The 26692-nt window shown below is 44.2% G+C and overlaps 2 protein-coding genes across 17 annotated transcripts in view; one reads left to right on the plus strand and one right to left on the minus strand.

Annotated features, from left to right (window-relative positions):
* LOC105465821 (phosphatidylinositol 3,4,5-trisphosphate 3-phosphatase TPTE2-like) overlaps window positions 1–26692 on the minus strand; it is a 384743-nt gene that overhangs the window by 213687 nt on the left and 144364 nt on the right.
* LOC139358651 (aspartate-rich protein 1-like) overlaps window positions 28–26692 on the plus strand; it is a 38792-nt gene continuing 12127 nt past the window's right edge. Inside the window, exons 1-13 of one of the 16 annotated variants that reach the window (XM_071079894.1) lie at window positions 28–166; window positions 1429–1576; window positions 1686–1770; window positions 4573–4647; window positions 10308–10375; window positions 11345–11366; window positions 14373–14476; window positions 18561–18680; window positions 19158–19179; window positions 19482–19523; window positions 21711–21873; window positions 22519–22630; window positions 23032–23113. In XM_071079894.1, the coding sequence (XP_070935995.1) occupies window positions 1731–1770; window positions 4573–4647; window positions 10308–10375; window positions 11345–11366; window positions 14373–14476; window positions 18561–18680; window positions 19158–19179; window positions 19482–19523; window positions 21711–21841 (624 nt within the window). In that variant the 5' untranslated portion in view covers window positions 28–166; window positions 1429–1576; window positions 1686–1730 and the 3' untranslated portion in view covers window positions 21842–21873; window positions 22519–22630; window positions 23032–23113. The other 15 variants (XM_071079901.1, XM_071079902.1, XM_071079888.1 and 12 more) reach the window with 15 other exon arrangements.

The following is a 26692-nucleotide window of genomic DNA, read 5'->3' on the forward strand; positions in this document are numbered from 1 at the left end:
GATGGGATTTGGGCTCTGACGTGTGCACAGGTGACTGCCTGGCAGCCCTAGGACATGGAGATTTTCTCAGATGTTTGGCACAGAAAGTCACTGACCATCTTTGGAGGAAGCATCATTTTTGGGAAACACTTCTCCATTGGATCCTGAGCCTCAGATGGATAACCAGGTCCTGTGATGGGAATTTCTCTGTGAGGCTCCCTGGGTCTGGGGCTCCAGCTGCTCTCTGAGAAGAAGGTGTAGGGGGAGAGCATGGCCCAGCCACACCCAGCCCCTCCTGCATGGTTCCTGCTGAGCAGGGTGTTAGAGGGGTGGGGGCACCACCAGTGGTCAGGCCAGTGTTTCTGATGGTGGGGCCAAGGAAGGACACTCAGGGCATCCTAGGGAGTCTCTCCGATGGCTCCTGTTTGACTTTCCTGTGGCTGCTGTCACAAATGACTGCTAATTTAGAGGCTTAAAGCATTACGTGTTGATTCTCTCCCTGGTGTGGGGTCAGACGTCCAAAATGAATCCTAGAGTGCTAAAATCAGGGTGCCAGTTAGGCCAGGCTCCTTCTGAGGGCTCTGGGGAGAATCCATTTCCAGGATTTTTCCAGCTTCTAGAGGACACCCTGGGCTCCTGGCCCCTTCCTCCAACTTCAAAGCCAGAGCTCAGCATCTTCAAGTCTCTCTCCCACGCTTCTCTCTCTCTCCCCACCGTCTTCTCTCACCCTCCCTCTTTCTCTCCCTTTCTTTCCCTCCACCCCCACACCTGCTCTCACTCTGATCCTCCTGCCTCCTTCTTTCCCTTATAAAGACCCCACCTTGGACCCACCCAGATAACCCAGGATCATCTTCCACCTCAGGCTCCTTCACATCCTCACATCTGTAAAGTCCCTGTGGCCACACAACACTGCACATGGACAGGTCCCGGGACTGGGACACAGCCATCCCTGGGCCCTAATTCAGCCACCCACAGCTCCTTTCCCTCCTTCCTCTCTCCTCCGGGTATAAGAAGGGAATGCAGAGAGGTTGGTCAATGAATACACACCTACAGTTAGATGCAAGGAGTGTGTTCTAATGTTGGATAGCAGAGTAGGGTGGCTATGGCTAGCAATAATGTATTGTATATTTCAAAATAGCTATAAGAGAGAACTTCAAATATACTCAACACGTAGAAATGGTAAATACTCAAGGCCATACTCCAAATTCACTGTCTTAATGATGACATGTTGGATGCAGGGAACCAAACAGTACATGCGCCTCATAAAAATGTTCAATATTATGTATCAGTATAATATTTTCTACGAATAAGAAAGCAAAAAAAGAAGTTAAGCATAAACTAGCTATTTGACCTAGCAATTCCAGTGCTAGGAATTTATCTAGAAGAAATGAAAGCATGTGTTCAAAAAGACGTATACATAAATGTTCTCAACAACCTCACTCTTTCCAGGCAACAACTGGAAACAACCCAAGTGTCCGTCAGCTGGAGAATAGATAGACCCATGTGGTCTGTGCATACAGTGGAGTGCTGCTCAGTTATACAAAGAAAAGAAACTATGGATACAGGCCACAGGAGGGATGAACTTGAAAACATTACAGTAAGTGAAAGAAGTTGGTGGGTATGGACATAGTTTTGAACTGGCAGAATTTTTCTGTGTTCATCGGGGTATTATGTGTTGAGTCCCTATTGATCAGGTACTGTGCTAGGTACGGCCATTAGAGAAATGAGAAGCAGACACCAGCTCCATTGTGATGAGACTCACCCGATCAGCCATTTCTGATGAACACTCAGGTACCCTAACTCTCACTGCTCACATTTATAGGCTTTACTGAATGCCACTTAAACCTCCCTATTCCCCAAGTCTTCTTTCTTTTCCATTTTGTTTTTTAGACAGAGTCTTGCTCTGTCACCCATGCTGGAGTGCAGTGGCACCATCTTAGCTCACTGCAACATCCGTGTCCTGGGTTCAAGCAATTCTCCTGCCTGAGCCACCCGAATAGCTGGGATTGTAGGTGCCCACTGCAACACTGAGGTAATTTTTGTATTTTTAGTAGAGACGGGGTTTTGCCATGTTGGCAAGGCTGGTCTCAAACTCCTCCTGACCTCAGGTGATCCGCCTGCGGAGGCCTCCCAAAATGTTGGGATTACGGGTGTGAGTCACCACACCTGGCCCCCGAGTCTCCTTTCTTTCCAGCTCCCCTCATTAGAAACAGCTTTTTAAAGCAATCCCTGCCATACCCATGGCTGCAATTGTTTTTTATATGTTCTGATGACAAAAAAATTTAAATGTCATTTTTATATAGCAGCTTTATTTTACATGACACCTCATTCACTACGATTGTAAATTCAAAGTTGCTCTAAGAAAGTAATAACTAGGCCGGGCACGGTGGCTCAAACCTGTAATCCCAGCACTTTGGGAGGCCGAGACGGGCGGATCATGAGGTCAGGAGATCGAGACCATCCTGGCTAACACAGTGAAATCCCATCTCTACTAAAACAAAAGTACAAAAAACTAGCCAGGCGAGGTGGCGGACGCCTGTAGTCCCAGATACCTGGGAGACTGAGGCAGGGGAATGGCGTAAACCCAGGAGGCAAAGGTTGCTGTGAGCTGAGATCGTGCCACTGCACCCCAGCCTGGGTGACAGAGCAAAGACTGTCTCAAAAAAAAAAAAAAAAGGAAAGTAATAACTAAAAAGTTGTCATATTTTAGTATGCAAATTTTAGGAAATTTCTGTAATGGTTTGACTGTGTATGTGTTTTTTTAAAAAACGTGACTTTTGATGTCACAGAATGGAGTTATCCTACAGAGGTTTCTATCTAACTTTCTACCAGAGAGCTCCATTTGAATGCAATACTTAAGAGTCCAAAGCTATGTCTTTTTTTTTTTTTTTTTGAGACGCAGTGTCGCTCTGTCACTCAGGCTAGAGTGCAGTGGCACGATCTCGGCTCACTGCAAACTCCACGACCTGGGTCCAAGTGAGTCTCCGGCCTTATTCTCCTGAGAAGCTGGGACTACAGGCACCCGCCATCGCACCTGGCTAATTTTTGTAATTTTAGTAGAGATGCGGTTTCGCCATGTTGGCCAGGCTTGTCTCAAACCCCTGACCTCATAATCCGCCCAGCTCGGCCTCCCAAAGTGCTGGGATAACAGGCGTGAGTCATTACACCCAACTGAAAACTATCCTGAAACTGAAAACTTACCTATTCCTCTTCCTACATTCTCTGTGTAGGAGAAAGTCATTGCTATTTACCCAGTCCTTCAAACTAGAGCCTCAGCAGCCTGTTTTTCCTTTTACTTGCCCTGTTCTTCCACATCTAATCATCTAGCGCTTCCTGTTCTCTCTCCCAAATGATCACAAGACTTTTCCATCCACTGCAGTCATTTCCACTACCTTTAGCCTTACCTGTTCTTCCAGATGAACATAATGTCTCTCTCTCTTTTTTTTTTTTTTTTTTTTTTTGAGACAGAATCTCTCTCTTTGGCCCAGGCTGGAGTTCAATGGCATGATCTTGGCTCACTGCAACCTGTAACTCCCAGGTTCAAACAATTCTCCTGCCTCAGACTCTTGAGTGGATGGGACTACAAGCGCCTGCTACCATGCCAGGCTAATTTTTATATTTTTAGTAGAGATGGGGTTAGTGATCCACCCCCGTCAGGCTCCCAAAGTGCTAGGATTACAGGCACGAGCCACCGTGCCTAGTTGTACCAGGGTTTTCTTTTTTTTTTTTTTTTTTTTTTTTTTTTGAGACGGAGTCTGGCTCTCTTGCCCGGGCTGGAGTGCAGTGGCCGGATCTTAGCTCACTGCAAGCTCCGCCTCCCGGGTTTACGCCATTCTCCTGTCTCAGCCTCCCGAGTACCTGGTACTACAGGCGCCGCCACCTCTGAGTTTCTTGCCAAGGGTGACTTCCAGTAATAACTCCCCCGCACTTTCCTCAGGACTGGAAAGCTCAGGCAGCCCAGGGTGAATAAAAGGCTGAGTAGTGCCGTCACCACAGAGGGGCAGGGTGGCCACAAGGTGGGCAGCAGCAGGGATGGGCATTGTGAGGCATTGTGTGGGGCTGTGGGGCTGGACATTGTGAGTCACTAGCCTGACCTGGCTGTTTCCTGGTAAGCAGGTGACATAGGAAGCTTTGTGGTTATAGGCATCAGCCAGGGCCAGCAACCCTCCGTCGGTAGCTGGTAGTGTAAGGAGGAGGAGCTCCGACTGTGCTGTCTCACGGCAGTTTTTGTGCCTCTCGGCGCTTGTCGTGTTCATTTATTTTTCAAAGAAGACAGCAGGTCCCCGACCTCATAGATCAGCCAGTTTGGGAAGTGGCGGCAGAGTAAGGGCTGAGGCCCCAGATCTGCCTGGGGTCAGGCTGCTTCTACAAGTGCTGTGCCAGCCTCAGTAGTGTGGCTGCTAGGACAGCACCATTTCAGTTTCATCGAAGTCTCAGGCAGGAGTGGAGAGGAGTGTGGGTGCCCCATGGGGTGTATACTGACCTGTTGTATCAACTCCAGCTGTAGCTGGTGCAGGGGGAAGGTGGCACCCTGTTATGAATCTGTTATTTATGAGGCTGTGGCTGCTGCAACATCAGCATCCACTACTGTAGAGCCTGGCAAGCTGGATGTGGGAGCCACGGAGGGCCACGAACTGCAGCACATCGGCAACCAAAAGATGCCCACAGGTAAAAAAGCCACGGGTGCCGTTTACTCTCTGGCACACCCGTGGCCACCCTCACCCCCTTCCCATAGCCTCATCCCCAGAGACATCCTCAGCTTCCAGCTCCCTCCTGCCCATAGCCAGCTTTCCCAGATCTGGGGCATGGGGGCAAAGGCTGACTCTGCCTCTTGTCTTTGTCATTGAGGCTTTTTTGATCTAGAAAAGGGAGAGCCCTTTTTTCAATGAAAATTCAAATACCCCAATTTTGGTATCCCCATCCCATTCTCTAGCTTACGTATCTGGCCAGTTTGGTACCTAAATAGAGGAACCAGGTAAGGGTCAGATTGTTTCTTTTCTACCATCCCTTAAGGTAGCTTATTTTTTAAAATTTTTATTTATTTATTTATTTAGATGGAGTCTTGGTCTGTTGCCCTGGCTGGAGTGCAGTGGTGTGATCTCAGATCACTGCAACCTGTGTTTCCTGGGTTCAAGTGATTCTTTAACCTCAGCCTCCTGAATAGGGACTACAGTTGCCCGCCACTACACCTGGTTATGTTTTTGTATTTTTAGTAGAGACGGGGTTTCACCGTGTTTGCCAGAACGGCCACAATTTCCTCACCTTGTGATCCACCAGCCTCAGCCTCCCAAAGTGCTGGGATTATAGGCATGAGCCACCGCGCCCAGCCCACATCTTCCATTTCTTTACACTGTGTGTGCGTCCACTGAGTCAGTGGCTGCTCATGCTCGCCCCAGCCCCCGACAGTGGGACAGTCCATCATGGGGATCAGTACCTGGCGAGTGCTGAGCCTCACTCACCCAGCTGTGCAGGAGGTCTCCAGTGAGGGTGATGGGCACCAGGCTAATGATAATGTTGTCCTGAGTTCTGATGTGGCACTGGCCCTTGTCTGTCTGCTATGGATTGGAGCATCTCTTTTTATTTATTTCTTTATTTTTTGGAGATAGAGTCTCACTCTGTCACCCAGGCTGGAGTGTGCAGTGGCTCAATCTTAGCTCACTGCAACCTCCACCTCTCAGGTTCAAGCGATTCTGCAGCCTCAGTCTCCCAAGTAGCTGTGATTACAGGTATGGGCCACCATGCCTGGCTAATTTTTGCATTTTTAGTAGAGACAGGCTTTCACCATGTTGGCCAGGCTGGTCTCAAACTCCTGACCTCAGGTGATCTACTACCTTGGCCTCCCAAAATGCTGGGATTACAGGTTTGAGCCACCACACCCAGCCATGGATTGGAGCATTTCTAAGGCTTGAGGTAGTCGTATTATGAAATACAATGCAGTATCTTCCTGATCTTCCCTGCTTTGACCAAGTGCTGAGGAATGAGCCCAGCACTGACAGATGTTGACCTGCACTGTTCTACATGATCCCTTACACTTCTCAGAATCTGTGAGCTGACCAGAAGCCTGTGGGCTTTCTATGTGTATTTCACAGTAATGTCCATGCCAACATCTCTTGTTCCCTGTACCTTTTGCTACCCAGGGTTATGTGACCACTGGGGCCCCAGTTGATGATGGGCAAAGTTTGGCAGGTTATAGGCCACACAGTTCCAGGGGCACACATACGTGCTGGAACTCCCTGGTGTGGGGTCTTATCACCAAGCCTGAGTGATAACACAGTTGAGTCATACAGACCATCAACATTGGGACCCATTTCTGGGTTCACTTTTGCCTCTTCCATTCAGGAGGTCAAAATCTGGGTTCACTCCTTTCTGCACTCTCTCCATCTAAGGAGTAGGGATATTAAACTGAGTTTCAGGTACAGCTGTGGTGAGAGAAGAAAGAGGTCACTTATGTAAAGTGTATGGTGGTGCTGAAGTTTCTCTTCCTTTCTATTAGAAGAATGACATGACTTGGGAGGCTGAGGTGAGAGGACCACATAGACCAGGAATTCAAGAAAAGTGACACTTGTACTGTGCTGGGCATGTGGGCCACATTTTAGGGATAAAACACACATTTACAGACACACTCACAATCACTACACATTGATTCACCCCTAGCTACCTTCCAGCCCTCCTGCACACAAACCCACACCGTCTAAATGATATGGCTGTCTCCAGGGACTCTAGTGGATGATCACAGCTCTTCACTGAGCCATCTGTTTCTCACACTGCACTCCAGGTCCTCACTCCTATCAGGAACCTGAAGCCAGGCAGTCTCTCCAGACAAAAACAGGCAAGAGAGTCTCCCACAACCCATCACTTAGACTTGTCATCAGCAAGGGAGTGGTCTTAGCATATGTACAGTGTTAGAGAGGCGAATGACACACACTGGGGCCTGTCAGTGGGCAGGGGAAGGGAGAGCATCTGGATAAACACCTAATGCATGCAGGACTTAATACTTAGGTGATGGGTTGACAGGTGCAGCAAAGCACCATGGCACACTTTTACCCATGTAAGCAACCTGTACATCCTGCACATGTATCGCAGAACTTAAATAAAAAAAAAAAAAATTAGGAGGTGGATGGATTGTCTGAGGTTAGGAGTTCGAAACCAGCCTGGCCAAACTGGAGAAACCCTGTCTCTACTGAAAATGCAAAAATGAGCTGGGAGTGGTGGCAGGTGCCGGTAATGCCAGCTACTCAGGAGGCTGAGGCATCAGAATCACTTGTACCCAGGAGGCAGAGGTTACAGTGAGCCGAGATCGAACCATTGCACTCCAGCCTGAGTGACTGAGCTAGACTCCGTCTCAAAAAAAAGAAAAAAGGGAAGAGCCGAGGAGAAATATCACAGGGTGAGTACTCATACCTTTGAGACCCCTTCTGAGTAGGAGTGAGCAGGACCTGGCCTTCCTGCCTGCCGAGAGCATGGTGTGGACATCATCCTAAATGCCTCAAGAATGGAGTTTCATTGCTTTCTCTTGTCATCTCCATCTCTTTGTGCAATGATGGCAGTGACACCAGCAGAAATTGGTGAGGGGTCAGAACAGGAATCAGGTCCCCACTTGTCTGACACAGAGCAGACAGGACACAAGTCAGCAGGGATGGACTTCAGGGTCAGGACAGACACAGACAGGTCCCACGCCTGATCTTCCTGGGGCTGGAACAGATGAGTTTTTCTTTTTCACCTCTTCTGGAAGTCACTTGAGGGATGGTCCTTGAGGAGACACTGTTGGCCAAGGGTTTTCTGGCCCAGAAATATGTGTATGTGGTCTTTTTTTTTTTTTTTTTTGAGATGGAGTCTCACTCTGGAGTGAGTGGTGGGATCTCACTGGCTGGAGTGCAGTGGTGCGATCTCAGCTCACTGCAACGTCCACCTCCCAAGTTCAAGTAATTCTCCTGCCTCAGTCTGCTGAGTAGCTGGAATTACAGGCATGGGCCAGCATGCCCAGCTAATTTTTGTATTTGTAATAGAGACGAGGTTTCTGCATGTTGGCCAGGCTGGTCTCGAACTCCTGACATCAGGTGATCCACTCGCCTCTGCCTCCCAAAATGCTGGGATTACAGGTGTGAGCCACCGTGCCTGGCTGAAATGTGTTTCAATGGGACAGACCCCCTAACACTGGGCCTGTAGCTGCAGCACTCCCGAGTAGCAGGGGAGGTGGGGAGGGACGTGAGTTCCAGTGCACCAGGAGCTCAGCAAAGGGATGGTGACGGATTCCAGAGTCCAGCTCATCCTTGCAACTCTTCTGTGGAATCCAGAACACATCAGTTTCCATTTATTTTATAGAAGGTTTGGAATCTTCAGTGTCAAACTCTATCTGTGTTGTGTCTTCCCACAGGTTGGATAGAGGAACCCTGGCTATGGGCATTTCCTGCCAGGGCAATGACTGTGTCTTCCTCATTAGTCCTTATCCCAGAGGTCAGTCCTGGGGAGAACATGTTAGGCCCCATGGGCATTGCGGTGAACACATCCCTGGGATGAGTTCTAGGTCAGCCCTGGGCTGGGATCTAGCGCAGGTGTGGAAATGTTCCCTTCTCAGTCTGTCCAGCCTGTTGAGCCCTACACCAATCCTGGAGCCTGCCCCAGCTCCTGAGTCAGGGTCCCTGGAGATGAGGTTGAGCTCTTGAGGACAGTGAGGTGCCTCTGGCCCTCGGCTCCTGCTGCTCTGATCCTGTCTAGACAGGGTGTGCAGGGCCACGCTCTTCCCTTGTGTGCATGTGTCCCCCCTGGAGGCATCCCTCTGGATCTGGATGTTGTCCTCATTGTTATATCCCCAGCCCCACACAGTGACTGGACCTTTTGCAGATGTTCACTAAGTAACCATAAATGTCTGGTAGGAGCAGAGCTGCGAACTATTTTGCAAGAAAACACCAGGCGAGGGGAGTCATGTCTTCCTCATGTCTGGGTCTCCTGTGCCGTCTAGTGCAGTTCTCGGTCATATATGTGCCTCTTCATATTTAAATACATTTAAATATTTACAATTAAAAGTTCAGGGCTGGGCGTGGCGTCTCATACCTGTAATTCCAGCACTGTGGGAGGCCGGGGCGGGTGGATCAGCTGAGGTCAGGAGTTCGAGACCAACCTGGCCAACATGGTGAAACCCCATCTCTACTAAAAATGCAAAAATTAGCCCATGTGTGGTGGTGCATGCCTGTGAACCCGGCTACTCAGGAGACTGAGACAGAAGAATCGCCTGAGTCCGGGAGGCAGAGGTTGCAGTGAGCCGAGATCATGCCATTGTACTCCAGCCTGGGCAGCAAGAGTGAAACTCTGTCTCGAAAAAAAAAAAAAAAATTCAGAACTTCATCTCAACAGCCACCATGCAATCCCCCAGTAGCCTTCTGTTCATGCAGCAGAGAGATTTCCATCCCCGCAGAATGTTTTTTCACATCTGCTGTAAGCCTGGCTGAGGGGCTGATTATTGAATTCCTCTAACTCAAAGCGTGCACCTTAAAATGGGAATCTCAGGGCTGTGAGATTGGAGGTGAGACCTATAATGGGCCATTGGAAGGAAAAAGTTGAAAGGTGGTTCCTTCAGTTCCTCTTTCTCACTTGAAGGCTGGCAAGTGTGAGCAATGCCTTTCTAGAGACCTCTGACTCCCCAGAGCCCAGGGAGAGTCTGACAACACCGAGGGAAGGACAGAGTGATCTCGTACAACCCCGTGTGGCCTCACCTGGAGTAGGGGGGTGGGTGAGTTGCTCTCTGGAATAACTTTTTGTGGAGTTTTTGTCTTTAAAGATTGGCCAATGGACACCGTCCATGAGGGCAGCTGCAATGAGGCAGACCTGCAGGTAGAGCATGATAGTCTAGGAGGATCTCTGGGAGCAGTTGGGTGACACTTGTTGCTTTGGAAATCAGGAAAAGGGCAGTGAAATCAGAACCAAAGGAAATATGTGTAGAAGTGTGACTTGTTCCTTTTGTATTTTAATAAGATAGAGATGAGGTCATTTGCCTCCATGGGCTTTGTGTGCTGTGTTTGTAACCATTTTTTTTTCTTGCTCTGGTGTTTAATGGTTACCAGAAGATCAGTTTTTCCTGTCTATGTCACAGCAAACATCAAAGCCTTGATCTTTGACTTGGGAATGCAGAGTCTTATTAGGTCCAGGCACTGACTAAGATGCGAGATATCTGGTGAGACTCCCTCATGCTCACTAGTTGAACATAGTTGTTTCTCTGAGATGGTCTCAGAATCTTCAGTCCCACGCTCCATATGCCGCATCCAGCAAAGCTCCCTGAGGGACCCACAGTCTCCAACCACCAGGGCACTGACATTAACTCTGTGTCCTTTTAGGCCCCCCTGAGGACAGCCTGAGTTTAAAATCTCTACCAACAAGTGAGGAAGATAATGATGATGCCCAGGTAAGACTCCCTTTCTTTGCATTCTAAGGAAATGGTGCTTTCCTGATGTGAGAAACAAACTCACCCATTGAAACCCAAAGAATGGACTCAGAGGCCTGCAGAACAGAGAAAGTGAGAATTTTAATGATGGTCTTGCAAGAAATATATATATATATATATATATATATAAATAAAAATATATATATATATATATATATATTTATGGTTGTCTTACTGCATTTTGTGGAAGCCCACAATGCATTGCCATCCTAGTCAGCTTAGGAGCTCTTCAAGTATTTGACTTATGACCTAAGTAGCTGGGCAGGCTGAGAAGAACAGACCAAGCAAGCTATTTTGCAGGCTAGTGAACTTTTAACTTAGACTGTACTTCTTTGTTAAAGTGAGGACAACTAAGCGAGGTGGAAGGGGGACCCAACAAGCCGGCATTGCCCATCCAACCATGAGCCTAGTATTTCTTCTGTGCTTTGCTGAGCTAAACAACTTCAAGGCACTTTGTCTTAAAAATGGACCACTGTTTACACTATTTCCTTCACCTGATTTCTTTCCCTCTCAATTAATTTTGGTATAAGGATATGATGGGACACATTATGTACAACATACACAATAGTCCTTCTTGGGGTGGAGTTCACTGGGAATGTCTTCCCATCTAATACATGACATGGTAGGATGTTTTTGAATGACAGCATCCATCATCAACTGTAATGCAGAGGCATTTTCATCCACACCAGTTTCCTCTTCGAATTAGGCATTGTGAGTTTACCAATCTAAATCAACTTCAAAGAAATTCTGTGAGAAAAGCTCTTGTCTTTTCCATGCATGTCCTCTATGCTAGAGTGTTTTGTCTTTGATATGGACTCAACCACTGTTTCAAAAGTAGTTTTCTGAAGTCATCAACAGACGAACGGATCTGTGTAAGGGGGCAGCAGAATTGATCTGATCCTCATAGCATCTTCTTTTGTCTCATTACAGATTTTACCATCACCTGTCCTGGGTACGTACCTTGAACTAACTCATTTTATGAGAAACAAATTTGCTGGCTTGAATATATAGAAACCTTAATCTGGATTCCTGTTAAAAAATGTTGGGGGTCTGTTGAGAGCAAATGATTTTGCAAGTGTATAGGTATGACCAGAGGGGCTGTAGAAATGTGTGTGAACCCAGAGGACCAACCAGGAGATTTTGTGTGAGCCAGTGAGTCTTCACCGGGAGGAGAAGTGAGTGTACCTCTCACTGACTTATCCTGATGTTGGTGGTTTTAAAGAGTGGATTTTGGAAAATCTCAGCAGGGAAGAGGATGCCTTTCCAAGACTTCAGATGGGGTCTAATAAAACAGCATTTCCAAGAACCTTCATGTTATACCTTCTGCTTGGGAGGCTTAGGGAGGGTGTAGAAAGAGAAAAAGGAAAAGTAAATATAAGCCACGTTTGTTATTTTCAGACTTTAATGTCATCATCATGAGGAGTACTATGTTCATGGGCTTTTGAGTATCCTGTATTTTCAATCACCTCTTCTTGGTTTATTATTTAAAGATGATTTTTTGGAGAATACCTGCTCTTTTCTGCCTGTGCCACTGCAAAATGTCACAGCCTTTGGTTTGGGACATAGTTCTGTGACAGGCAGTTACTTAATCCTGAATATAAAACTCTTCTGCAGTGTGCCCAGATACATAGGAGAGGTTGATCCACACCTTATGAACTTAGGTTTCATGGCAGGACATTCATTTGTCTGTCCTTGCTGTTTACCTCTGGTATCATGCTCCCTGGGCATGGAGGACAGAATGAAAATTCACTGTGGGCTCACTGAAAAGCTCCAGTGTCTTCGAAATGGAGGGAGAAACACAGCCTTGAGCACACTGTCAGCATTCCGTTTCTTCATGTGAATGAGAATATGCAGTTTTACCATCATTTGTGGAAGTTGTTTTCCTTTCCCCATTGTGTATTCTTGGCACCTTTGTTGAAGATCAGCTGACTCTGTATGTATGCATTTAATTCTGTGCTCTCAATTGTATATCTGTGATACTTATGGGTGTCCCCCACAGTAGAAGCATGGTGTCTGAATTTTTCTGTTTTTTTTTTAATTTTTTTATTTTTAGATTTCAATCTCATGAATGTGCATCTTTCAACACTATTCTTTTTCAATATTGCCATGGCTATTTGAGGCACATAAAAGTTCATTAAAATCTTAGGATTATCTTTTCCATTTCTGCACAGATGGCTATTGCCAGTTTGGTAGCAGTTGTTGTTAGTCTGTAGATCATGTGTGTAGTATTGTGTGTTACTTAGGTTTAGTCTTCCTATCCATGAATATGGGAAGCCTTTCAACTTACTTGTATGTTCTTTACTTTCTAGAATCTTTATGTTGACATCTGATTAGTTAGATTTAATGTGACTGATATGAATTTGTGATTTCTTTTTTTGTTTTTTTGTTTTTGAGACAGAGTCTCACTCTGTCACCATACAGGCATACAGGTGTGCAGTGATATGATCTCTGCTCACTGCCACCTCCACCTCCTGGGTTCAAGTGATTCTCCTGCCTTATCCTCCTGAGTAGCTGGGTCCACAGATGCATGCCACCACATCCAGCTAATTTTTGTAATTTTAGTAGAGATGTGATTTTACCTTGTTGGCCGGGATGGTCTTGATCTCTTGACCTCATGATCCACCCACCTTGGCCTCCCTAAGTGCTAGGATTACAAGCATGAGCCACTATGCCGGGCCAAATTTGTATCTTTTGCCAATATTTTGTCTGTCTGAATGATTATGCATCAAATAAAAAATATTATGTATGCTAGTTAACCAAAAATCACCCCCATACTCAGGGACATTTTTTCATGAATTTGCTCATTTTCTATTGGTATACATTTCCTCATTTCAGTAGCTCATGTATATTTGAACCTGGAAACTTATCCTCATGGCAGAAAGTTTTTAGAGTCATGTCTCTCAGCTTCACTGGTGTAGGTTGCGCAGGCTGTGTGAGCTTGGCCTGTTTGAATGAAGCCTGATCTTTAGCGAATCTCCTGAGGGAGAGTGACACAGAGCTGCTGAAGCCCGTGATCACAGGAACCCAAAAAATTGTATGCACACACCATGGTTCCAGAAGAAGACTTACAAAGAGGAAATCATGACTATTTTTAATTTTAGCATTTTAATAATTAATTTTTTAAATGACCTCTATGAAAAAGAAATTGTGATCCATCTGGTGCAGTGACTCATGCCTGTAATCCCAGCACTTTGGGAGGCTGAGGTGGGCAGATTATGAGGTCAGGAGATGGAGACCATCCTGGCTAACATGGTGAAATCCCATCTTTACTGAAAATACAAAAAAAATTAGCCAGGCGTGGTGGCGGGTGCCTGTAGTCCCAGCTACTTCAGAGTCTGAAGTAGGAGAATAGTGTGAACCCGGGAGGTGGAGCTTGCAGTGAGCCAACATCGTGCCACAGTACTCCAGCCTGGATGACAGAGTGAGACTCCATTTCAGAAACAAACAAACTAACAAATGAACAAACAAACAAACAAACAAAACTGTGTGATCAGTAGAACAGAGTAATTTGGTTAAAATTGAATCCTTTTCACCAATAAATTAAGTAATTAATCCTTTAAAACAGATGCTAGATGTAGTACCAGCATAATTGGGTGCTAATGTACTTACACAGTCTTGAATACGTTAAGAAAATGCTGTTTGTTTCGTAGAGTTTCAAAACATTTGAGATGGAGGAAGGCACTCGTCCATTGACCCTTAGTGTGTGCTTTATTTCCATTTTGGGTTGACTGTTTTGTGTTGCTGCATGATGTCTTTAGTACAAGGCCAAGGCCTCCATGTCTCATGTCTTTCCTGATCCCCTCCTTTGCCATCCCTCTTCCACTCAGGGGAATAGCCCAGCATCAACTCAGTCCATGCTTGTTAATCAACCACCTCCATACACCACATCCAGAAAAGCTCCCTGAGTGACTCACAGTCACCAACCATCGGTGCACTGATCTTTCTTGTGTCCTTCCAGCTTTTTCTATGGACAACCTGAGTTTAGTATGCCTACCACCAAGTGAAGATGATGACTGGGGTGATGATGATGATGATGATGATGATGGTGATGATGATGTCCAGGTAAGAACACCTTTCTTTGTCTTGTAAGGAAATGTTGGTTTTCTGATGTGAGAAACAAACTCACCAGTCCAAACCCAAAGAATGGACTCAGGGAGCTGAAAAACAGCAAGAGTGAGATTTTCTTTCCTTTTTTTTTTTTTTTTTTTTTTCTTTTTGAGACAGAGTCTCACTCAGTTGGCCAGGCCGGAGTGCAGTGGTGCAATCTCAGCTCCATCTCCTGGGCTCAATGAATTCTCCTGCCACAACCTCCCGAGTAGCTGGGATTACACACATGTGTCCCCATGCCCAGCTAATTTTTGTATTGTTAGTGGAGATGGTGTTTCAGCATGTTGGCCAGACTGGTCTCGAACTCCGGACCTCAGGTAGTCTGCCCACCTCAGCTTCCCAAAGTGTTGGGATTACAGGTGTGAGCCACTCCACCTGGCAGAAAGTGAGACTTTTAATGACAGTGTTGCAAGATCTGGTGTCTGATGGGCAGACACACCCAGCACACTTTCCACAAGCAATTTATCTCCTAGTGTGCATTTCCCTCCCCTGGTTCCTCATAGGCTGAGAACTGTGGGGTCACAATCTTCCCAGGTGTTGCCTATTGATTTTTGGGGAGAGACTTTAGATATTTTTCTAGGGTTGTCTTACTGCATTTTGTTGCAGCCCACAATGCATTGCTATCCTAGTCAGCTCAGGGGCACTTCAAGTATTTGACTTATGACCTAAATAGCTGGCCAGGCTGAGAACAGACAAAACGAGCTATTTTCCATGCTAGTAAACTTTCATCTTAGACTAATCTTCTTTGGTTGAAGTGAGGGCAACTAAATGGGGAGGTGAGGGGTCCCAATGAGCAGTTATTGCCCATCCAATCAGGAGCCTGGCATATCCTATTTCTTCTATCCTTTGCTGAACTAGACCAGTTCAAGGCACTTTGTGTTAAAAATGGACCACTGTATACATTGTTTCCTTCATCTGATTTCTTTCCTTCTCAATTAAGTTTGATATAAAAATATGACAAGGCACATTATGTACGACACACACTATTCTCTTTGTGAGGATGGAGTTCAGTGGCAGTTTCCTTTCATCTAATACACGACACACTAGGATGTTTTGAAGGACAGCATCCATCACCAACTGTAATGCAGAGACATTTTCCTCCACACCAGTTTTTCTCCTTGGATGAGGCATTGTGCATTTACCAACCTAAATCAACGTCAAGGATAAATTTTGTGGGAAAAGCTCTTGTCTTTTCCATGAGTGTCCTCTATTCTAGAATGTTTGGCCTTTGACTTTGACTTTGACTCACCACTGTTTCACAGGTAGTTTTCTGAAGTCATCAAGAGACTCACAGATCTGTGTAAGGGGTGCAGCAGAATTGATCTGATCCTCATGGCATCTTCTTTTGTCTCGTTGCAGATTTTACCATCACCTGTTCTGGTTACATACCTTGAACTAACTCACTTTCTGAGAAACAAACTTGCTGGCTTTAATATATAGAATCCTTAATCTGGGTTCCTGTTAAAAAATATTGGGGGTCTGGTGAGAGTTAATGATTTTGCAAGTGTATATGTATGACCAGAGGGGCTGTAGAAATGTGTGTGAACCCAGAGGACCAAGCAGGAGATTTTATGTAAGCCGGTGTGTCTTCACCTTGGGGAGGAGAAGTGAGTGTACCTCTCCCTGACTTATCCTGATGTTGGTGGTTCTAAAGAGTGGATTCTGGAGAATATCAGCAGGGAAGAGTATACCTTTCTAGGTAGGTAAGAAGATTTCACGTGCAGTCTAATAACACAGCATTTCCAGGAGCCTTCATGTTATACCTGCTGCTTGGGAGGCTGAGGGAGGGTGTAGAAAGAGAAAAAGAAAAAGTAAATGTAGGTGAAGTTTGTTCTTTTGAGTTGATGAGATTTTGAGTATCCTGTGTTTTTGATCACTTCTTCTTATTTATTATTTAAAGATGATCTTTCTAGAACACCTGCTCTTTCCTGCCTCTGCCACTGCAAAATCTCAAAGCCTTTAGTTTAGGACAGAGTTAATGCTGGAGACAAAATTCTTCTGTGGTGTGCCCAGAGGCATAGGAGAGATTGATCCTCACCTTATGAACTGTTAAGTTTCCTGGCAGCACACTCATTTGTCTGTTTTTCCCTGCTTACCTCTGGTATCAAGAGCTCTTCCTGGGCATGGAGGACAGAATGAAAATTCAATCTGGGCTCAGTGCAAAAGCTCCAGTGTCTTGGAAATGGAGGGAGAAGCACAACCTTGAGCACACTGTCAGCATTCTATTTCTTCATTTGAATGAGAATATGCAGTTTTACCATCATTTGTTGAGGAGGCTTTCCTTTCCCCCCATTGTGTATTTTTGACACCTTTGTTGAAGATCAATTTACTGTATATGTGTGCATTTAATTCTGGGCTCTCTATATCTGTGAAACTTATGAGTGCCCCTATGCTAGAAACATACTCTCTATATTTCTGTATTTTGTGTGTGTGTGTGTGTGTGTGTGTGTGTGCGTGTATTTCAATCTCATGAACTTGCATCCTCTAACACTTTTTTTAACGTCATCATGGTTACATAAGGCACATAAAATTCATTAAAATTGTAGGATTATCTTCCATTTCTGCACAGATGGCTGTTACCAGTTTGATAGTAATTGTTGTGAGTCTGTAGATCATTGTGTAGTATTGTGTGTTAGTCAGGTTTAGTCTTCCTATCCATGAATACAGGATGCCTTTCCACTTATTTGTACCTTCCTTATTTGCTAGAATCTTCATGTTGACAGCTGATAAGTTAGATTTAACATGACTGATAAAAATTTTTGATTTCCTATACCAATATTTTGTATGTCTGAATAGGCATATATATATGTATGTATGTATATATATATATATATGGAGAGAGAGAGAGAGAGAGACAGAGAGAGAGAGAGATGGAGGTTCACTCTTCTTGCCCAGGCTGGAGTGCAATGGCATGATCTCGGCTCACTGTAATGTCTGCCTCCCAGGATCAAGCAATTCTCCTGCCTGAGACTCCTGAGTAGCTGGGATTACAGGCGCTCACCACCATGCCTGGCTAACTTTTTGTATTTTTAGTAGACACGGGGTTTCACCATGTTGGCCACGCTGGTCATGACCTCCTGACCTCAGGTCATCCACCTGCCTCAGCCTCCCAAAGTGCTGGGATTACAGGTGTGAGCCAAAGTACTCGGCCAAAAAAATAATTTTTATGTAAGCTAGTTAACTAAAAATCATCCCCATACTCGTGTACATTTTTTCATGAATTTGTTCATTTCTATTGGTATACATTTCCTCATTTCAGTAGATAATGTGTATTTGAACTTTTAAACTTATCTTCATGGCAGAAAGTGGTCAAAGTCACGTCTCTCAGCTTCACTGGTGTAGGTAGAGCTGGCTGTGTGAGCTTGGCCTGTTTGAATGAAGCTTGATTTTTAGGGAATCTCCCCAGGGAGAGTCACACAGGGGGTGCTGAAGCTCCTGATCACAGGGCCCCAAAAGGGTGTGTAGAAGTCATTCCAGAAGACTTATAAATGGGAAATCATGACTATTTTTAATTGTAGCATTTTAATACTGAATTTTTAAATGATCTCTATGAAAATGAATGTGTGATTAATAGAATAGAGTAATGTGGGTAAAATTGAGTCCATTTCACCCCTAAAATAGGCTTTTAATCAAGTAATAAATCCTTTAAAACAGATGCTAAATGTAGTATCAGCATGATTAGATTCTAGTGTACTGACACGGTCTTGAATACACTAAGAAACGGCTGTTTGTTTAGAAGAGTTTCAAAACATTTGAGAGGCAGGAAGGCACTCTTCCATTGACCCTCAGTGTGCATTTTAGTTCCATTTTGGGTTGACTGTTTTGTGTTGCTGCCCGATGCCTCTAGTACAAAGCCAAGGTCTCCATGTCTCATGCCTTTCCAGCTCCCCTCCTCTGCCATCCATCTTCCACTCAGGGGAATAGCCCAGTATCAACTCAGTCCATTCTTGTATATCAACCACCTCCATACACCACATCCAGCAAAGCTCCCTGAGTGACTCACAGTCACCAACCACCGGTGCACTGATCTTTCCTCTAGGTCCTTCCAGCTCGTCCTGAGGACGGCCTGTTTTTAAGATGCTCACCACAATGCAAAGATGAAGATGATGATGATGGTGATGTTGATTGTGATGATGATGATGATGATGATGATGTCCAGGTAAGATCCCCCTTTTTTGTCTTCTACATCAATGTTGCTTTCCTGATTCTTTACTTCTCAATTAATTTTGATTTGAAAACCTGGCAATGTACATTACGTACACTGTACACTATTGTCTTTGTGGGGCTAGAATTCAGTCAGCATGTCTTCCCAACTGATACATGGTACACTATGCTGCTTTTAAATGACAGCATGCATTATCAACTGCAATACTGAGGCATTTTCCAGAATACCAGTTTTCCTCCTTGGATGAAGCATTGTGCATTTGCATATCAAATTAAATTTAAAGGTAAATTCTGTGAATAGAGGTCTTGTTTTTCTATAGCTATCCTCTGTGCTAGTCTTTGGGGATTTTGACCTATGGCTCAATCACTGTAATACCTTCTGGTTTTTTATCATTGTCAAGAGAATAACAGATCTGTGTGAAGCGCACAACAGAATGTGATTCTCATAATGTTTTCTTTTATATAATTGCAGATAGGAGCTTGGAAAGGAAACGGTATGTACCATGAAATAACTCACTTCCCGAGGGAAAAACTTGCTAGCTTCATTGTATAGAAACCTGTTTCTGGGTTCCTGCTGGGAAACAGGCTTGGGATTCTCGTGAAAGTGATTTTGCCAGTATAGAACTCTGGCCCAAGAAGCTGTAGGAAGGTTTGTCAATCCAGAAGAAAGATTAGGGGATCAGGTAAGAAGCAGCTTGGCATGGGAGAAAAGCCCATCATTCAGCTTCAGCTAACGTAGGAGGAGTGGGTGAGTCACACTCTCTAATGACTTATCCTGGTGTTTTTGTTTCTAAAGACTTGATGCTGGAGAGCATAAGTGATGTGGAGACTCATTCAGGTAGGGAACTACGTGCCAGTAAAAACCCAATGGGAAAAGTTTCCCAGGAGCCTCCAGGTTATCCCTGCTGATTGTGAGGAGGGGCTGAAGGAGGGGGTATGAAATCAGAAGGAAAATGTAAATGTGTGTGAGGTCTGGCTTGTTGTTTTCAGTTTCTTGGCATCATGGTAAGAACTGTCTGTATGGGCTATGAGGGTGCTGCGTTCATGAGAGATTCTCTTTGCAGTCCACCTGCTCTTTTCTTTTTGTGGAACATCAGAGCCTTTGGTTTAGATTAGTCAACACTCCTTGGGATTGGTTATAAGGGGTGTAGGCTTAAGCACTGGGTGTCATCTGTGATGAAGGGAATCTGGGGGACACAGCTCTCTCACAGGCATTTCCTGGAACCTAGAGACACAGTTCTTCTGCTGTGTGCCACGGGGAAATGGAGAATCACCCTCTGAACTTTCAGGACTTGTTAGTGCACATTCATGTTTCTGTCCTCACTGTGCGCTCCTGGTTTAAAGAGATCTCCCGGGGTGGACGACGGGGTGAATATTCACTCTAGGCTCACTGGTAAAACTCCAGGCTCCTTTGAAGGGCGGAGGAAAGTTTGATCTTGAGCACATTTCCAGCCTCCACTTCCAACCCAGTCACAGATTCTGAGCTGAGGCTTCTTTCTCCCCAGTTCTCTAATTTTGGGGGAAGCCAAGAGTTCCCACAAAAGATAGTATCACACTATTTCCTGTCTTCAAAAATTTGGCTTTGGTTTTGTTCTGTAAGTTGACATTCATCACTCAAGTTCTAGACTTTTTGTTTGTTTCTTTCTTTCTTTTTTCTTTTTTTTGAGTATTTGGATTGCTGTTCTTGCCTTGGTTTGCTAAACATAATAAGCCCCAGGTCTATCCATGCTGCTTAGGACATGATTGTGTGTTCTTCTTCTGGCTGTGTAGTATTGTGTGATGTGTATGCACCACATTAAAAAAAAAAAAAAAACAAACCTCAAATCCACTGTTGCTGGTCACCTAGGACGCTTCCACATCTTTGTTCTTGTGAATGGCATGGCCATGAATGCGGGAGAGCATGTGTCTTTTGATAGAATGATTTATTGTCTTTTGGGTAGATACCAAGTGTCGTGGAATTGCTGGGTCTGATGGTAGTTCTGTTTTAAGTTTTTTGAGAATCTCTCAACTGGTTTCCATAGTGTGAACTAGTTTTCACATTGACCAAGAGTGTAGCAGCGTTCCCTTTCCTTTGCTGCCTCACCAGCATGTTGTTTTGACTTTGGAAAATTACCCATTGTGACCAACATGAGATGATATCTTATTGTGTTTGGGAGTTGCATTGCACTGAGGTTGTGCATTTTTTCATGTTGGTTGATCACTTGAACGTCTTCTTTTTTTTTTTTTTTGAGACAGTATCTCACTTTGTTGCCCAGACTGGAGTGCAGTGGTGCAATCTTGGCTCACTGCAACCTCTGCCTCCTGGGTTCAAGTGATTCTCCTGCCTCAGCCTCCTGAGTAGCTGGGATTACAGACAACTGTCACCACGCCCACCTAATTTTTGTATGTAGATAAGGGGTTTCACCATGTTGGCCAGGCTGGTCTCGAACTCCTGACCTCAGGGGATCCACCCACCTCAGCCTCCCAAAGTCCTGGGTTTACAGGTGTGAGCCACCGTGCCTGAGTAGCAGTGATTGTTTTTGTAAGGTAAAGTCAATAACAAAAACTAGAGTTTTTGACTTCTGTTGTTGGAAGTGGTTTTTTTTCTATTTTTCTCTTTTGTCTGTTGTTTGCTTTTATATCCTGTGAGCTTAGATTCAGGTTTTCCTCAACTTAAACTCACTCTGTGTTTTCCTGCAGCAGTATTATGCTTTTAGGTCTTGTGTTTAGGGTTTAATGTATTTCGAGTTTGTGTTTGTGTATTGTATAACGTCAACGTCTTATTTCATTCTTTTGTATGTGGCTATCCAGTCATTTCAGACTGCTCAATTGAACAGACTGCTGACTCCTCATCTCATCCTTTTTCCCCTTGGGGACACAGTCCCACTCATGCTGTCACCCAGACTGGAGTGCAGTGGTGAGATCTCAGCTCTCTGCCACCTCCGCCTCCTTGCTTCGAGTGATTCTCCTGCCTCATCTTCCCAAGTGGCTGGGATTGCTGCTGTGCACCACCACACCTGACTAATATCTTTTGTATTTTTACTAGAGATAGGATTTCACCATTTTGGCCAAGCTGGTCTGAAACTCCTGACCTCAAGAGGGCCACCCAACTCGGTCTCTGAAACTGCTGGAAGTACTGGTGTGAGCCACAGCACATGGCCTCATTGCATCTTCTAGGCATTCTTTGAAAAAGAATGTGTTGACTGCAGGTATGTGTTTAGATTCTCTTAAGTCCCTAGGTTGATGGATTCATTTTTATGCCACTACTGTAGTCTTTGGATGAGTGGAGGTGTTACATGTAATTTGAAATTGGGGAGTGTGTGGCCTCCAGTTGAGTTTGTATTCCCTAGAATTGCTTTGCATATTCAGGTTCCTTGGGTCTTCAGTGGATCCATGTGAACATTTAGCCGTGTATTGTTAACATTGCATAAAATGTTTGTTTTACACTTCATGTCCAGAATTAGGGGTGCCTTAGGACATTGTGATACTTGTTTGTATACCTTGAGTATGGATAAAATCAGGGAGTTTCCCATGCTTGTGACCACGTGCAAGTTTGATATCTTCGATGTGTGAACATTCAGTATCCTCCTTGGTAGCTACTTTGAAAACGGCATAACCATATGGTTAAGTATCATCGCCCTGCTTTGGAGTGGAATACCAGAATGTATTCCTCTCCTGTAACTCTCTGTGTACCTATTGCCAATCCTTGAGGTCCTGTCCTCCACCTAGTCTGTGGTGACCACTACTGTATTTTCACCTTCAGTGAGTTAAAGTTTTCAGCTCCCACATGAGTGAGAACATGCGGGCTTGGTCTTTGTCTGCCTTTCTGATGTGATTGAACAGAATATCTGCAGGTGCAGCCATGTTGCTGGAAATGATAGGATTCCATGAATTTTGATGGCATAAAAGTATTCCATCCTGTCTGTGTACCAGAGATTCTTCATCCCTTCATCTGTGGATGGACAGGTAGGCTGATTTCTTTTCTTGGCTTTTGAGCATAGGGCTGAATGCCACCTGGGATGACAGATAATCTCTTCCATGTCCTGATCATGTCCTCTGTGTATATACCTAGGAATAGAATTGCTGGAGAAAATGGTAGTTGTAGTTTTAGGATTTCAAGGAACATCCAAGTGGTTTCTTTAGTGTGCATACTAGTTTACCATTTCCCACCAGATGTGGAGACAAGTGCCTCCTCCGGAAATCCACACCTTGATTGGATTGTGTTTTCATATGTTTCAACTTTTTTCTGGTAGCATCTGTTGCATGTAGAGTGAGATGGAATCTTGAGTGTGTTTTTTATTTTTATGTGTGTGTGATAAGTGGTGCTTGCTATGTTATTGTGAATTTGTTTTTAATTTGTTGTGTAGGACTGGGCAGAGGACCTGAAGACATGAGGTTGATGCACAGGTCAAAGAGAAGATTCTCACCATCGCTGATGCACACAAAAGTGTAAGTGAAAATCACACTCAGATTTCATCTCACTCCAGTTAGAATGAATACTAGCAACATTTGATGGCAGTTTTGTTTCTATAGAGTGTGTGTGTGTGTGTGTGTGTGGGTGGGTATATACATTCACCCACACACACACAACCCAAGGGTGCAAGGGACATTTTGACATATGTATGTGTAGTATCATGATCAAATCATCATATCTGGCATCTCTGTGATCTTCCATCATTATTATTTCTCTGTGGGGAGAATATTCAGAACCGTATTTTCCAGCTGATTTTGAAAAAATTTTCTAGATTCTGTTGACCCTAGTCACCTAGTCACCCTGCTGTGCAATAGAACACCAGAACAGATTCATTGTGTCTCAGTGTCACTCCGTACCTGTTACCAATATCTAAGTGTGGTTTTGATTTACGTTTTGCTGTGGTTAGAGATGTTTGCCAAGTTATCATGAACTTGTTTCAATTTGATGTATAAGACTGGGCAAAGATCCTGAAGACCTGAGAAGGATGCACAGGTAAAAGATTCTGAATCAACATTACTGATCCTCACCAGAAGTCAATCAAAACCACACTCAGATATCATCTCACTCCGGTGAGAATGAGTGTTACCAAAATGGGACGGCAGTTTCATTGCCGTAGAGTAGGTGTGTATAACCAGCGGGTGCAAGGGACAATTTGATCTGTGTAAAGGTAGCATCATAATGAAGTTTCAGTGTCTGGCACCTCCGTGAGCTCTAGAGTTATGGTTTCTCTGTGGAGAGAACATTCACAACTGACCTTTGTAGCTGTTTTGAAAATTTTGGTTTTCTGTTCTTGCCTTTTGTTCATAATGGCCTATGGCTCTGTCCAGGTTTCTGGTAAGAGCATGTATTTGTGTTTTATGACTGTGTAGTGTTCCGTGGTGTGTATGTACCACATTTCCTTTCTCTGATCCACTGCTGATGGGCACCAAGGCTGATTCATGTCTTTACGATTGTGAGTAGTACTGCCGTGAACATAGGAGTGTATGTGAGTTTTGGATGGAAGGATTTTCCTTTTTATAGATCCTTAGGAGTGGGGTTGCAGCGTTGGGTGGTAGTTCTCTTTTAGGTTCTCTGAGAAATGTCCACACTGCTCCCCAGGGGATCTGAACTAGTTTGCATTTCCCCCAACAGTGGACCTGCATTTCTTTGCTCATCTGCCCCAGCAGCCTCTGTTGTTGTGCACTGTGTGTCATAATTGCCATTCTGACCAGTGTAGATCTTATCTCAGTATGTTTCTGATTTGCATTTCTCTGATGATCAGTGAGATCGAACATGTTTTCATGCTCGTTAGTTACTGGTACACCTCCTTTTAAGTGTTCATGTTCCTTGCCCTTTTATAACTTGTTGTTGTTGTTATTTTTTTTTTCTGATTTTATTTGTTTAAGGTCTTTATGGTAAATCGTAGATATTAGACGTTTTTCAGATGCGTAGTTGGGGAATGTTTTCCCTCATTCTATAGGCTGTGTGCTGACTCTGTGGTTGTTTCTTGTTCTGTGCAGCAGCTCTTTTGTGTTTTAGGTCCCACTTATCAGTAATTGTTTTTGTTGGCATTGCTTTTGGGGACTTGACATATAAATGCTTTGCCAAAGCCTCTGTCAAGAAGGGTATTTGCTAGATTCTCATGCATGATTTTTTTTAATAGTTTCAGGTATTGGATTTTTATGTATTTACGTATTTATTTACAGACCAAGTCTCACTCTCTCATACAGGCTGGAATGCAATGGAGTGATCTCGGCTCACTGCACCTTCCAGCTTCTGGGTACAAGTGATTCTTCTGCCTCATTCTCCTGAGTAGCTGGGAGTACAGGCACGTGCCACCACGCCCAGCTAACTTTTGTTTTTTTCTTAGACATCAGCTTCACCATGTCGGCCAGGGTGGTCTCAAACTCCAGGACCTCAAGTCATCCGCCTGCTTCGACCTCCCAGAGTGCTTGGATTCCAGGAATGAGCCACTGTGTCCAGCCCAGCGTTTTACTTTTCAATCTTTGATTCCTTTTGAGTTGCTTTCTGTACATGGTGAGACATAGGGGCCCAGTGGTATTTCTTCTGCATCTAGCTAGGTCACTTATCTCAGGACCACTTGCTGATAGGGAGTCCTTTCTCCATTGCTTATTTTTGTTGATTTTTTTTTCAAATATCGATGGTTTCAGGTGTGCAGGTTTATATCTGGGTCTTCTAATGTGTTCCACTGTTCTGTGGAACCGGGTCTCCAGCTTTTCAGTGAAAATGCCAATCCATTACCTTGTCTATCGGTGTTTTCTTGGAGTGTTTCCTTTGGTTTAATGTTTTTAAATACCTTTAGCAGCCTACATGTATGGATTTCTTTTCTAAAATAATGCACACCCTATGTTTTCTTGTTGGAGTTTTGTGGTTTCAGAATTGAGTTTTAGGTCTTTAATGTATTTTGCATTGATTTTTGTGTTGCGTGACATAAGGGTCCTATTTCAGTGTTTTGTATGTGAATATTCAGTTTGCTCAAAATCATCTATTGGACAAGCTCTTTTTTTCCGATTGCATCTTTTTTGTGTTCTTTTGAAAAACGTGTTCACTATATGTAAATTGGAGTTGAATATTTGGTTTACTCATTCTGTCCACTTTCTTAGTTTATGCCAATAAAAGATTGTTTGGATAATTATAAAAGTTTGTGTTTTTCATTCATGCTTTTAGCTTCTAAGTTTGTATTTTGTGACATAATTTCTATGTTTATTATAGACTAAAGGGTACAAATGCAGATTAGTTACTGTCTTTGGTATATTCCATGACACTGAGACTTGGGGTCCAAGCAACCTTATCATGCAGGCAGTGGGTGTACCCACCAGGTAGGTCTTCGGCACATACCTCATGCCTTCATCCTTTTTCATCGGACAGTCACCAGTGTCTGTTGTTTTCACTTTTACGGTAGGGTGTATTCAATGTTAGCTCCACCTTATAAGTGAGAACATGTGGTATTTGGTGTTCTGTTTTTTCCTTATTTCTCTTTAGATAAAGGCCTCCAGCTCCTTTCATGTTGCTGCCAAGGACATGATTTCCTTCTCTCTCTTTTTTTTTAATGGCTGCCTAGTTTTTTGTGGTATATGTGTACCACATTTTCCTTTTCTGATCCACTGTTGATGGGTACCTAGGCTGATTTCATGTGTTTGCCATTGTAAATACTGCTGCCATGACCATTTGTGTGCATGTGTGTTTTGGAGAGAAGGATTTCTTTTCCTCTGTGTATACCCCAGTGGTGGGATTGCTGGGTCAGATGGTAGTTCTGGTTCAAGTTCTTTGAGCAGTCTCTCCAAAGTGCTTTCCATGGTGTCTGAACTACTTTGCATTTTCACCAAAAGTGGACCAGTGTCCCCTTTCTCTGCTGCCTCAGCAGTGCCTTTTTTTGTTTTTTAACTGAGTTATCCCCATTCTGACCAGCGTGAGATAGATTACATTGTGCTTTTGATTTCTGTTTCTCTGATAATTAGGTTGAGCATATTTTCAATTTGTTGGTTGCTCATCATCATCTTTTGAGAAGTCTGTGTTTATATCCATTGCCTATTAATTATGAGGGTGGTTTTGCT

This window comes from Macaca nemestrina, chromosome 15 (assembly GCF_043159975.1).
Source record: "Macaca nemestrina isolate mMacNem1 chromosome 15, mMacNem.hap1, whole genome shotgun sequence".
NCBI classification, from domain to species: Eukaryota; Metazoa; Chordata; class Mammalia; order Primates; family Cercopithecidae; genus Macaca; species Macaca nemestrina.